The 15,378-nt window shown below is 32.5% G+C and overlaps 1 protein-coding gene across 1 annotated transcript in view; it reads left to right on the forward strand.

Moving 5' to 3' along the window:
- Noc1 (Nucleolar complex protein 1) overlaps window positions 1-15,378 on the forward strand; it is a 79,120-nt gene that overhangs the window by 10,754 nt on the left and 52,988 nt on the right. The window contains exon 2 of the mRNA XM_085806787.1: window positions 13,094-13,202. Coding sequence (XP_085662913.1) covers window positions 13,094-13,202 — 109 coding nt within the window. The remainder of the gene's footprint in view (window positions 1-13,093; window positions 13,203-15,378) is intronic.

Here is a 15,378-nt window from a genome sequence, read left to right on the forward strand (position 1 = left end):
GTTGGAAAATTGTTGAGTAAAAAAAAAAAAAAAAAAAAACGTTTACTTTGTGAAAACAAAAAGCCGTTCAAAACAAAACTAGCAGGTTGCTATATCAGGATTGGTTGCCACATTTTTGCCAAAAAATCGCCAAGTTACCATAATGTAAAGATTCACCGAATTCTGTACTAGAACAATTAATGAAAAAAAATTTATAAGTGAGAAACACCAATAGTGAAACTTGCATCTCTGCAAAGCATCAGTATGAACGACACCATTGTATTGGAAGAATTTATTCAGAACTCTTCATCGTATGACAGTTTGCAAATTGAAAAATCCATGCTGATTTTTTCTTTTTAAGAAAGAGAAGAAAAAAAGCACTTCAACAAACAAACAAAAAAAAAAGCTGAAAATGTTGAGAAATTATTGTATCAATGTCCATTCTTCCCACTTACGATATTATTACATAGTTACTTGTCAGGTGAATATAAACAAGTTACCACATTTAATGTTTTGGCCTTAAATTACAGCTGGCATTATGTTAACCAAAAGATACCAGAGTATAAAATTAATTACATAAGCTGTGTTTACGATCTGGTCCTGCTTCAGGCATGGGCAGCTACCTATTTACAGAGGATACTGGCCAAATTCCAAAATATCTTGTTGGCAAACAACAGTATTCGGGGGGGGGACAATAGAGATAAAATAATAAAATATTGTACCTTATAAGTAAATCATTTTTTTTAAAACCAATATCTGGGCATCTTGTGCAAAGCATTAACTATGATCATAGCCAGATTTAGACTTGATAAGGCCCTAAGCTGTATGAGATATAGGGCCCTTTATAAGTCTGTTATACTATATTTTAATTTTTGGAGGGACCTAAGCTATAGTTTCTGTAGCTTATACATAAATCCAGCCCTGGCTATGTATATAAATATTGATAAGTGAAAGCTAATAAATACTATTTATTTTTTTAAAAACAGGATTCTACCTTGTGTTTTAATTTTATAATTTTACCAGTCTAAGTGTAGCGTTTGGCTAGCTTGCTATTTCCTTTGCTAAGGATATTTTAGCCCAAAAGAGCTATAGTCTCTAAATATGATTTTGCGTCGTTTCATTTTTCATACAAATGTGTTGTCATTCAGAAAAATATGAGATATTATTCTTTTATATTTAATCAACAAACTAAACTATTTAAAAGCAGTAGATACATTATTATTTTTTAACTCTTTAAGCTGTTTGATTTTAAAAAAATACATTTAATTCATGATATATATAATTAAAAACATTAAATATTTTTAATAGAATTACATTGCATATTTTTTCATTTTTTAAATATGCATAAGATTACGGGTGCCCCTTGGCAAAAGCTGGCTATTTTTGGCGGTACATAGACACCAAGTTTGTGCAATTTTTTGGCTTTGTGTAGTGGTGATTTTTGGCGCAAGAAACGTCGCTACACAAAGCCAAAATAACAAGCAAAAGAATTGCACAAACTCAGTATCCATGTACACATCGACCTATTTTCATGTAAAAAAATCAGAGAATTGCACACTCCCTTGACTTCCATGTACACATCAATCTATTTTCACTTAAAATGGTCAAAGGCGCAGCTAAGTCTACACTAGAGTCAAAATATATATATGTATAAACTCAATAAACTACATTTTAAACAATGAAATAACATAAAAAAGGAAATTCATCTAAACACCACACAAAGGAAATATCCACTTACCGCGTAGAGTAGACTTTAAAGTACCCTTTGTATTATGGCAAGGTTGTTGTTTGATTTATCGCCAAGTTGTTGTTTCATTTATGGTAGCCTGAGTAGTTGAATGTTATGGAAACCCTATTGTGATGTAATCGGGTGCATGATTCTGGGAAATTTTGAATCATGGGATGTTTTGTAAGCGTTTTTGTGGTGTGTGTTGGTTTGATTCTTTAGATGGTAAAATGGCCGAATGTAGTAATTTTGAAGTTTCTGTACGATTTGGAGTGAAAGGGGAAGAGCTTTAATTGACTGGTGTGTAAATGAAGGTTTACTGGTTGATCTTTACAATATGGTAACTGGTAGTTTGGCGACATTTTGAAGGCGATAAAGGTTACTACCTGGGACTTTGGTAATAATGTGAGCAGTACTCAGTTCCGATTACGCATTATTTTGTGTGAGGGAAATGAGAAATCATGGGATATGTCATGTGATATTAATAGACAAATTACGGTTCTTGAATCGGAAAAGGGGGGAATCGGGAAAAAATCTGGAAATTTTGTATTTGGTTTATTCTGTGTTGTGTGAAACAGTGTTCGTGAATTTTTGGATCCCATGGCCGTAACTAAAGAAAAGTTTATCGGACACGTAATCAAGATTCTGAAGAAGATTAGGTAAGTTAGTATTTTTAATTATTTGAGGATATTATTTTTATGCATTGTTCTAAATGTAAGGTGGAAGTAAAGGAATTTGGTATTATTGGGAAAATTGTTATTAGCAATGATTTAGTTTAAAGTAATTAGGATTGTAAGGTAATTTTTATTAATTTTATGTATGTGCTCATTTATATTTTAAGTAGTGTTTTTGAATTTAATTATATTTTAATTAAATGATAGTTATTTTGTGAATTTTATGTTTGTAGGAATTTGGTATACGTTATCAGGTAATTTCATGTATGTTCTTTTTACCGGGTTTAAAGATTGAGAAAATTGTCATGTATTTTCGTGAAATTTTTCTAATTTATGAGAAAAAAGCAGTGTACATGGATGTAGTGAAGAGTGTGCGCAATGCCATTTTTGTGCAATTCTGGGGTGTTTTTTTAAGTAAAAATAAGTCTACGTGTACATGGTTTAGTGATATTTTAATTAAATGATAGTTATTTTGTGAATTTTATGTTTGTAGGAATTTGGTATACGTTTGAGTTGAAGTAAACATGCATGGAAATAATTTAAATATTTGATACTAAGTATTTGTAATGCTTGCGGTATGAATTCGTTGGTGATGTGTATAATGCAACAGATGATTTACAGGTAAAAGTTTTTGGATATTTTATTTATTTTATATGTGGAAATGTTCATATTTGGAAAGGGTAAATACCTTTTCGCGATCAGGTAATTTCATATATGTTCTTTTTACCGGGTTTAAAGATTGAGAAAATTGTCATGTATTTTCGTGAAATTTTTCTAATTTATGAGAAAAAAGCAGTGTACATGGATATAGTGAAGAGTGTCCGCAATTCCATTTTTGTGCAATTCTGGGATGTTTTTTTAAGTAAAAATAAGTCGGCGTGTACATGGTTTATGTGTATGTGTTATTTTGAAAAACGCGTAAGGAGTATGGTATTGTGCACTTTTTCCCAATTTTGCAGTGAATATTTGTCATGATTAAGCAGTTTTGTTAGATAAAATTTCTAGCATAAGTGTAATTCGGCTAGTAGATTGTTGGAAGAAGTGTTCAGTAGATAAAAAGAAAAGAAACATGTCTTTACTTCGTGAAGCCAAAATGGCGGCGGGGGAAAAAAATATAGGGTTGCTGTAGGAGAGTTTTTCGCCAAAAAACGCCAAGTTACCATAATGTAAAGATCAACCGGTTTACTTAGTAGCCATTATAAGTGTCCTGTATGTAGGAAGGATATGTGACTAGTCGAACGTAAAAACCGTTTAGATGAATTTGAATGGGTTTGTAGGAAGAAAGGTTCAGATGGTCACTATGTGAAGCTTTCAATCAGAAAGAGTACCTGGTTTGAAAAAAGTCATTTGAGTAGGATTGATATTTTTATTTTTACATGGCTCTGGGTGTACGAAGTGAACTCGAAAATCATGGTAAGTGAATATTTGCTTTTGGTAGTGCTTAAATGTACAACATGTTTTTCCTTCTTTATGTTATTTTATTGTTTGGTTTAAAATGTATTTTTTGTTTGCCAATATTGTAGAATTGGTTTTTCTTTGACTTTTTAAGTGAAAATATGTCGATGTGTACATGGACAAAGTAAATTGAGTGCGCAATGCAAGTTTGTGCAATTCTGTGTTTTTCGTGTTTTTTTTTTTTTTTTTTTTTTTTTTTTTTTAAGTAAAAATAGGTCGACGTGTACATGGATGGAAGAGTGCGCAATGCCATTTTTGTGCAATTCAAGGAATTTTTTTTAAGTGAAAATAGGTCGATGTGTACATGAATAAAGTCAAAGGAGTGCGCAATGCCATTTTTGTGCAATTTGAGGATTTTTTTTTTAAGTGAAAATAAGTCGATGTGTACATGGATACCAAGTTTGTGCAATTGTTTGTCTTGTTATTTTGGCTTTGTGTAGCGGCGCTTTTTGGGGCAAAAATCGCTGCTTCGCAAGCCTAAATAACGAGTCAAAGAATTGCACAAAATCGGTATCCATGTACCGCCCAAAATCGCCAAGGGGTACCTTAAACTATACTTTTACCCCACTTACCTTATTTAAAAATTTCCATGTCTTCAGTCAAATAAAATTCTTTAACAGCATCGAGAAACTTCCTAAAATTATCTGAACTAGAATCTGTATAGTACCGTCGCCACATAAATTCACAAAAATATCCTCACGTAGCACCGTTATCTCCCGACCATACGCATTTCCTTCCTACAAACAGGACACTTATAATGGCTACTAAGTAAACCTTCATTTACACACCAGTCAATTAATGCTTTATTTCCCTTTCATTCCAAATCATACAGAAACTTCATATTAATCTTACCACATTGAGCCATTTTACTGTGTAAACCACAAAACCTAGCCAACGTCCTACATACAAACAAACCCTTACACATCTTTTCCCAATCATTGAAATTCACCACAATCAGGCAGCCACTTACATCATAATAGGTTTTCTGCAACATTTAATTATTCAGGTTACCATAAATGAAACAACTTAGCAATAATCCAAGGGGCACCATTAAATATACTATAACCTGTATATAACATTCTTGTGTTAGTCTAAATCAGGGGTCTCCAAACTTTCCAGCCTTAGGGCCATACTGATTACTCCAGTAAGTTCCGAGGGCCAAAACCATATTATCATTGTTGCCGGTGGTAAAAAGTGAAATAGTCCACTGATGAATAAAAAAGTCCGAAAAAGTACGCAACGTTTAAAAAAGGCTGCAAATCGGACTAAAGTCCGCAAAACGGCAGCACTGCATATTATTAATTTTCCTGTCATTATCTGTAATTTCTAGATTAGTCGTAGAGTACGAGCCATGAGGAGTAACGTGACACGACATCTGGTGGACACAAGCGGAAATAGGTAGTACCTTCCATCACTAACAGATGGCGCTAATAGCATGTACAGAAGTCAGTTCCTATGACACTGTTGTGGAATAAAATAGTGCATACCTCCTTAAAACGTGTTTGTGCGTGTTTAAGTTTAAGACATCTTTGTAACAGTATTTTGATTTGAATTGTTGCTTTTGTGTGTGATTTAGTAGTATGGAAAAGAAGCGAAAAATTGATAGTGAATGCAGAAAATTCAAAGATCAGTGGAACATTCAGTATTTCGTAATTGAGTCCAGTAACAAGGCGCTATGTTTGATTTGCAATGAAAGCATAGCCGTTCTCAAAGAATATAACATTAAACGTCATTATGAAACAAAACATTTTCGAAATTACTCAAAATATACAGGGAGTTTGCGGACAGAAAAATTCGAAGCTATGAAACGCGGATTGAAATCGCAGCAATCTTCATTTACAAAACTCAAAACTGAACAAGAGGCTGCAACTTGTGCCAGCTTTCGTGTGGCTCTTGAAATTGCAAAACGTGGAAAACCATTCACCGATGGAGAAATGATCAAAGAATGCATAATTGCAGTAGCCGAAGAAATATGCCCTGAAAAGGTAAATTTATTAAAAACTGTCAGTATGTCAGCAAACACTGTGGCTCGAAGGGTAGAAAACATTGCTGAAAATATATCCTCTCAACTGTTCGACAAAAATGGACATGTTGAGTGGTTTTCTTTGGCCTTGGATGAGTCAACGGATGTGTCAGATACTGCTCAGGTGTTGATTTATATTCGAGGAGTAGATAAAAGCTATGAAGTGCATGAAGAACTTCTTGATATGTATAGTATTCATGGCACAACTACTGGTACAGATATTTTTAAAGGAGTTGAAATGGCCATTAATCAAAAGAACCTTCGATGGAAAAACTTGAAATGTATTACAACTGATGGAGGCAAAAACATGAGTGGGAAAGATAAAGGAGTGGTCGCTCTTGTGTCAAAGGCTGTAGAAGATGACGGTGGTTCAAAACCATTAGTCTTACATTGTATCATTCATCAACAGTCCTTGTGCGGAAAATGTTTGGATATGTCTGAAGTTCTGAAACCAGTCATATCAACTGTTAATTTTATTAGATCTTTTGGGTTGAATCACCGACAATTCTGACAATTTATTGAAGAGATTGGAGAAAATGACTTACCTTATCATACTGCTGTACGTTGGCTTAGTTGTGGGAAAGTCCTTCAGCGCTTTTTTGAACTTCGAGCAGTGATCGAAATTTTTTTGAATGAAAAGCATCGCCCTCTTACTGAATTACAAAACAACGCATGGCTGTGGAAGTTAGCATTCTATGTTGATTTGACAAAACATGTGAACGAACTGAATTTGAGATTGCAAGGAGAAAACCAGCATCTTCCTGATTTATACACTAATATCAAATCATTCCGGAAGAAACTGATACTGTTTCAATCACAACTACGAAGTAAATGTTTTTCACATTTTAAAACATGTGAAATATTCAGCCACACCACTGAGACTGAGTTTCCTATCGATTTTGCAATCGAAACTTTGAGTGCTTTGAAAGTAAATTTTGATACTCGTTTCTCGGACTTTGATGCCATTGCGAATCAAATTAAGATTTTTCAGAATCCTTTTGATACTGACATTGAAACCCTAGCCCCGGAACTTCAAATGGAAATGATTGATCTACAGTGCATTGATATAATTAAGAACAAATATCAAAACTCATCTTTGTTGGAATTTTATAAGAGTCTTCCACTGACACAATTTGATAATTTGCATAAATTTGCTCGTGGGCTGTTTTCTGTTTTTGGTACTACTTATTTGTGTGAGAAGACCTTCTCCAAAATGAAGTACACAAAAAATGTTTACAGATCTAAATTAACTGATGAGCATCTTAAATCTATTTTAATAATTGGTACAAGTAAAATTAGTCCACAGCTACAAACTATTGTCAGTGGAAAATCTCAATTACATAAATCTCATTAGTATTTCATATGTCATTATGCTTGTTATAAGTTATGTTTTTATTTAAAATGTATAAAATGTTAGTTGGATTCATTTCAATAATTTGTTAGTTATTATGTACTGAAGTTAAATTTTCTGCATATTATACATGTCTTTACTCATTACAATTCTGTGTTTCTTTATCCAACTTATCACAAAAAAAATAACAATAAGCCTACAACAATGTTATGAGTAGTTAGCCCATGACCATATCAATGTAGATGTCATATTAATAATTATTCAACATAAAATTAGAATACTTCAGTAAACTAAATTTAATTTGCTATAAAAAATATGTTCTCTAAAAGGAGTTTTCAAGTATGCTAGCTCTCCGCGGGCCGGACAAAATCTGTCCGCGGGCCGGATGTGGCCCTCGGGCCGTAGTTTGGAGACCCCTGGTCTAAATGAACATTTATTGAATATCCTATAAAATGTTTTGCTGTATTGCCTGGACCATCCCTATCCATAATCCCTACTGATAAACCATATTTTATCAGTTAAATTATTGCCTTTCGGTGATCATTTAAATCTGAACTCTCAGATTTTTTTAAAAATTATCTTTGGATTCTTTATTTTCTTATCTAGAAACCACATCTTTGCTGTTAATTTTACTTTGTCCCCAGGTTACTTTATATCTAGAAAGCAATTTCACAGCTATTTGTTCAGTTCATTTGCATGTCCGTGTTTTCTCTATTGAACCAATAATTTGAGCAGCTTAGTATAATGAGCATATATTGACCATTCCTTTATGGTCTTAAAAAAATTGTTCTACTTCTTCAGTTACACTACAGCCTATTACAGGCCAAAACCGTCTCAATAAGCTTTCTTCGGATCAAACCAAGGTCGTCTCTACAAGCTTGTCTCCGACGGATCTGATTAGTCGATACCGTCGGCCATCGATTGATTTTTAGTGTGTTGATTGATAGGTCTGCCTCCACACAGTCTATCCATCTCGTGTGAGGTCTTTGTCTTTTCCTGGTATCCTCTACATTTGCAGAGATCACTTTTTTAACCAAGTTCAAGCTGTCACATCCAAAAATATGTCCAAGTCACCTGATATGAAATAAAATTTGATGACTTGGACAATATTAGGTTGTTTGTATCTTCTATATATTTCATGGTTAAATAAAATTCTCCATCTGTTATTTTCTGTAATTAGGCTGTATATTTTTCACAGCATATTTCCTCAAAAATTAGAAATCTTTCTTCATCTGTTTTTGTTAATGGTCAACATTCACTACCATATAATAAAATAGGTCTATACAAGTTTTATAAAGATTTATTTTTGTTTTGTGGTTTAATAATTTAGACGCTAAAAAATTCTTTAAACCATGATGCCATCTATTAGCTCTAATTAATCTATTCTTAACTTCAAGTTTAATATTATTATCATTAGAGATGATAGTACCGAGATACGTAAACTGAGAAACGCCCTCGAAAGTATAAGACTTTATTTGGGATTTATATTTATTTGGGAGGGGATTATATGCTAGTTACTGCCATAATTTTTGTTTTACACTCATTAATGGCTGCTGACTCTAGCTCCACAACCACCTGTTTACTTCTACCAATAATGTCAATGTCATCAGTGTATGCTAGTAACTGTATAGATCTCTGCAATATGGTGCCTCTGGTTATAATTATGGCATCTCTAATAACCTTTTCAAGGGTGATATTGAAAAACATGCATGCAAGGGCATCAACCTGTCTCAACCCCTTTTCAGTGTCTGGAATGCCTGATGGATCAGACATGATTTTAACTCTGCAATTTGCTCTCTTTAAAGTTATTCAGGGTTCGTACAGTCCTTAAAAGTCCTTAAATTTTTTGGAATCAATTTTTGGTCCTTGAAAGTCCTTAATTTTGGCCAAAATCAGTAGAATGTCCTTAATTTTAATCATCTGAAATTTCTGTCTGTTTTTTCAACTGCCATTTTGAGTGTGAATTAGCATTTTGGAGGAAAATTTTTTCGATTCACTGACGTATATGTTATCTTTTGAATGGGTTCATGGGCTATAATTTGTTTCTATTTCTAATATTTACTCGAGTTTCATGGGATACTCGAGTTTCAAAGCAAGAAGTGAAACATAAGCATTTCGAAATTCGTTTTTTGTAATAAAGAGCTTTTAAACAATTTTCGCTTTTGGGGATGTGAATTCTTTTATTAAACGGTTATAAATTTGGTGACTTGTCAACATTTTAACGATTTTAAGATCAGTTTCTATAGAAAAATTTTAATTCCGAAATCTGAGAATTTTTTGGCGATTATTTTTAAAACATCATGACATTCATAAATTTCGTTAAAATAATGGTAATATATTGGAATTATATTTAAAAAATAACATTAAAATCAAACATTTTTATTTTTGCTGTCATATTATAAAGTTTCATTTTGGCAACTTATACAATATTTTGAATCTGAAAAATAAACAAGGTATAATGCTGTAAAGCATAATTTGAGAAACAGCTCTTAGCAAAAGCAAAATTAGCTATGTTTTTCATAGTAAGTGTTTTTCCCATGTAATTGTCTCAGAATATTCAAAATTCTCAGAAGATGCATCAGTTTTCTCTATAAAATTAATTTTACACTTTTTACCTTTTTTTTTTTTTTTTTTTCTCCCAAAATATTTTTTTTTTTTTTTTTTTTTTTTTTTTTTTTTTTTTTTTTTGCTGTTACAGAATTGGTTGGCATGATTTTTCTTTAATATTTTTGACATTGCAGCTTGAAACATTTAGAAGGATTTGAAGGCAAGATTTATAGACCCACGGTTCTAGAAGATTCAAGAAATATGTGACAAAATGAAAAATGTCTCCCTGGTATCAACACATAGTGGATATATTTTACAGAAAGTTTGCGATGAATTTCTTACTCTTTGGAGAACGTCTGAAGAACAATAAAAGACATAATATTTGAATGTTTTACTCCTGATACTAGAATCCTTTTCGTAACATGTTTATCTTCCCTTTATTTTCTCTACTTTTCACTAGACTCAAGCATGGGAAATATCAAAAATGCTTCTAATCGTATCACTTGTGCAGGCATTATAGAAAGGGATTTAGGGATTTTTTAATAATAAAGAAATTGAAAGCTTACAATTTAAAAGATCCATCTAATATGTCTTATTGCATCATACACAGAACACTAGGCATACACAGAGCACTGGCACTAGGCATTATCTCATCTGATCCAATCTCTGTGGATCCTAAATTCGACTGCATAGTACCTTTCTAAATTCTGCTTCCAACGCCTGCTCTAAATTCTAAAAGTTTTGCCATTTCTAGATTTTGTTGGTTGATGTGTCACGAAATTCTAAAAATTGTGCCACACCAGCTCTGTAACGGACCTTTACCATGTATATTTCATATTTCTTCTGAATTTCATATTACTAAAGAAATTAAATTAGTCACTTTTTCTATACATTCTAAATGCATTCAGTGTTTTTTTAGAAAAACAGAAATCTTTAATTAAATCCAAAAATTCTAAAATGAAAAGGAAACATGCTGAAGAAAGAAACTGAATACAAAAAGAAAATAGTTCTTCAAAGATATGTAAAGTTATTATTATGTAAATTACCCAATTGTTTATAATTTCAGCCTTTACTATAATTTTCCATTTCTGTTTTCTCATATGATAGGGTTACTGAGCCAGATTAAATTAAATTGTATAATCTTTGACCACTAGTCCACATTTTTAGTTTGAATTTGACTGTTCTTGTTTAATTATGTCACCGTGATTGACTTTGTTAGCATCAGAACATGCCTTAATGTTTGTTCTAAGTTCTTTTTCAATAAGAGGCTTGTTTAAACCTTTGTCTGATATTGTAGTTACTTTCAGACATAGTGATAATTTGCTTCATATATCAGGGGTTTTGGACTATTTAACTATTACCAGGTCAAGTAAAACATCATAGGTATATTGTGGAGTGGTTGACAAGTTAGGAGATAAAGCACACAGAAACTAGTGAGAGCATTGGTTTGCATATTGAGGCAAATCTCTAATTATTGTTAGAAAAGATGCTTAAAGAGAAGGAAATCGATATAAACTAGGCAAAAATTTTTAGAAGGCTTCAAATTAAAATGACGCATAAATATCAAAAATGTTTTGTAGCTTTTAATGTGTAATTACTCTAATATCGTTTAAGAATCAGTGTCATAAATTACATGTATTTTAAACTGTGAAATTTAGTTAGATTTTAATAGGGCCTTTTTTAACAAATATTGTTAAAAAATAAAATTTAATAGTGGCCATGTAAATCCATAATGACTAAGGTTACCTATTTATCTAATTTAATTACTTATTACTAACTGCTTACCCTTAAAACTTAACTCTACATATTAAACCGAGCTATTGCCTTTCATTAATACTTGCTGTGTTCACAAGATAAAACACAAAAATGTAGAAATTCAAGTAAAACTTATTCTTTGCTTCTAGTGAGACTTAAAATAATACAAAACAACTTATTACCTTTGGTGCTTGAATGGCTTATTGGAACCTGAAAGTATATTAACTCGGTTACAACCCCTGGAATTCTGCACAAAGCTATGACACTAACTGCATCAAACAGAGCCTGACTAACTTTCAACATTTGCTAACCGTGCCTACATCAGACCTTTCAAGTTTGTTCTAATCAACAGGTCTCTCTTTAGACAAGCAGCAGCGGTGATAACATTCAGTCTTTTGTTATGAATCATGCTAGTTATGATCTTACGTCTCATTTTAACCTATGCCGTTTGACACAAAATCTACCTGCTATTTACTAAACCTCTAGATCAGCAGTTCTCAACTTTTTGACTAACGTGTACCATCTAAACAAAAATTGAAAACCTTTAGTACGAACACTACAAAGTACTACTACCACCACCAATCTTGAACAAAGCTCAGATAGCATAAATTTACGAGTGTTAGAGAAAAAAACTGAATCAGGATGTTGGGATTATAATTTTTGAAATAAATAGTTAAAAATACTTTGCTTCTTTGTGTACCACCTATTTTTTTCTTGCGTACCACCGGTTGAGAACCTCTGCTTTAGATTGATTAAGTATGTGACAAAATGAGACATAAAAAAAATCAACATAAAGCTAACTATTAGTAAAACGTAAATGTCACTTATCTTCTTTCAAATATGTCCAGTCTATTAGAAGTGTAAAATATTTAATGCTACTTGATAAACTGCATGAAGTTTATTTTATTCTCAAACTTATTAATAATTATGTTAATTAATTCATGTTTAGTAGTAATACATACTACTTAGGGATCTATTTTATTTTTAGGATGGTATTACAAAAGTGAAATTCAGGCTTAGAATAATATTTTTAATTGAATTTATTCAATTCCCATTTGCTCATAGGTCCTTAATTTTTTTCATTAATGGTCCTTAGAAGTCCTTAAAAGTACTTAATTTCCATGTGCAGAAATGTGTACGAACCCTGTTATTCTAGGTAGACCTATCAATTTTCTAGGAAATCCAAATTCCAGTATAGCTTCAAACAGCTTTTCATGGTATATGCTACCATAAGCAACAAGAAAAAATAGAGGAGATCATTACTAGAAATCTGCAAAAATTTGAAGCTTATTTTAACATGAATAATAGTTGAGGATGCATTTTGATATTAATCCTGAAGAGGAGAGCCTAGGATCTCATTTCTGGAGTTGCAAAAAACTCTGAAAGAAGTTGCTCTATGTTCATATGTATTAAAAAATTACTCATTCTAATATCTGGTTTGCCCTATGAATTTATCGATAGCTGTGGTATTACTTACTGGAATGAAAAAGCATGAATGTTGATTTCTGGATTAAAGCTAGTAAACTTAAGCTAGAAAATTAAAACTATTCAAATTTTTATTTTTTTATTTGATTGTCTTCTAGTTGCCTGATGTTAAGTTTGAAAGAGAAGTGCAACCTCCTGATTTAATTTTGTCATTGAAAGCAGAAGCTGAGAATATATGGGATTCTGAGTCTAGGCTTTATAACCGCTGTAAGTAATTTTCACTTTATTAATAATAAAATTTGATGTAACATTTTTCTTTCTTATTACAATTTGCTTTTTAAATATTTAACCTTCCATCAGGCACTGTTGATCAGATTGATACACATTGAACAATTTTCTATCTTATTTGTTACTGACAGATATCAGTATCATACACTGTTCAGTATCTTAGTATCTTCACATATGTGTTTTGCAAGTATTCCGATGGTTCTTGAAAAGTAAAGAAATTGACTGTTTGCTCATATTGATATGCTGCGATCATCCACATGACATTTCAAACGTTTCTCCACTTGCCTTGATCAATTATTTATTTTTTAAAAAAAATTAGTTTCATCTTTTTTTTTAATTAATTGATACATCATATATTTGATAGACATGAAAATCTTTTAATTTTTAGAGATTTATGCTTGTTCATGGGGGAAATAAAAAATATTTTGATCTGTGAAACTGCAAAGATGATGAAGAAATTCCAAGAATACTGTGTCATAATGATGAAGAAAATTTAGAAGAGAATGTTGAAGACAAATCCGGTACAGAAGACTAAGATGAAATTGACGGGAGGAAGATGATGAAGAGGTAGAGGATAATATCATTGAAGAAAAGAATAATTTTGTTAGTAGAGATTAAAGAAACAAAATTGAATAAGAATCTGCCTTCAAATAGAGTTAAGTTAAAAAAAACACAGTTTACTTCAAAAACTTCCAGGAGCTGTAAGTATTGTGAAAATGGCCCAAACTACTCTTGAATGCTGGAATTGTCTGTTCAGTGATGATGTTATTGCTACAAAATTAACGAAACAGAGTAATGGCTAAATGAGTTTCAGACTTTAATAAGCAAAAAGGTAAAGAAACTTTACATACGTCTAATTGTTTACATAAAGACTCTAGAATGGCAGAAAAAAAAAAAAAAAGTGATGCCAGATGCATAAAACATAATAATACAACAAAACAATGATGTCACTAAGATCTATTAAATAGTTGATTTTCAACAGCCTCCTTTGAGCATGAAAATAGTCATTGTTCATATAGATTACCCTTTACTTATTGACTGTTTTTACACCAATCAACTTCTGAAAATGAAACTGAGGTGCTGGAAGTGCCTACATTAGAATATTTGCTCATTGTTCATTACTTCTGACATAGCCTAATTGAAAGTGTTGCACAAACTTGTACTTTTGGTCAATGTGCTTTGAGCGTGCATGGAACATTGGATTTTTGATGTACTTGATAGTACTCTGATTATCAATTTGTAGGATAGGCAATGAGACATTATTAGCTATCTCATTGAACAAGCCCTTCAAACATATCAGGTTATTCATGGTATCGGCTGCTGCCATAAACTCTGCCTCTGTCGTTAAATTGGATATGGCCTCCGGCCTCTTGTAGCTTGCTTCGCTACATAATTGCACCTCCACCATAGAAAAAAATAACACCTGTTCGAGACCTGTGTGTTTCTGCACAGCTGTTGTTATCTGCTTCACTAAACAACATCAGACTTCTATCATCTTCATTACCATTGAACAATGCCATGTCCAGTGGTATTGCGAGGGTATCCTAATGTTGTCTATATGATTTCCCATTCACTCTCTGTATGATTGTTCAGCTTTTGAGACATCCAACTCACTGCTTAAGCAATCTCTGGTCGAGTCTCCATCGCCAAGTACAGCAAACTGTCAACTACTGATCAGTATGGAATTTCGTTGCTGAGAGAGAGGGTTCACCTCCTTGATCTTGATCATGCCATCATCATTTGGTTGACCATAGTCGACCTTGAGACTCGACTTCTTTACTGGGATGTGTGATGTCTTAGCATCTCCAAATCGCTCTAATATCTTTCTTGTAAATGCTTCTTGGTGGAGGAAGAGCCGTCTTTCAAACGTTCAACTTGTAAACCAAGGAAACAATCTAACGTCATTACTTGAATGTAAAAATGTTGCTTGAGCTCGTCCACAAATGTGAAGAATGCTGCTTTGTCCTGGACAGCGACAATGCCATCATCAATATAAATCGCCATCAGCATCTTATGTCCATAATCATTTCGTATGAACAGGCAGTTGTCGGATTTACTTTGTATCATGCCACGTTTCTTCAGCACGTCAGTAAACTTGGCATTCCAACATCGTCCAGCTTGTTTCAAGCCATATAAAGGTCGAAGCATCTTGCAT

The sequence above is a fragment of the Stegodyphus dumicola genome, chromosome 12 (genome assembly GCF_044657685.1).
Source record: "Stegodyphus dumicola isolate Sdum_Otavi_A_Nest chromosome 12, ASM4465768v1".
NCBI lineage: Eukaryota > Metazoa > Arthropoda > Arachnida > Araneae > Eresidae > Stegodyphus > Stegodyphus dumicola.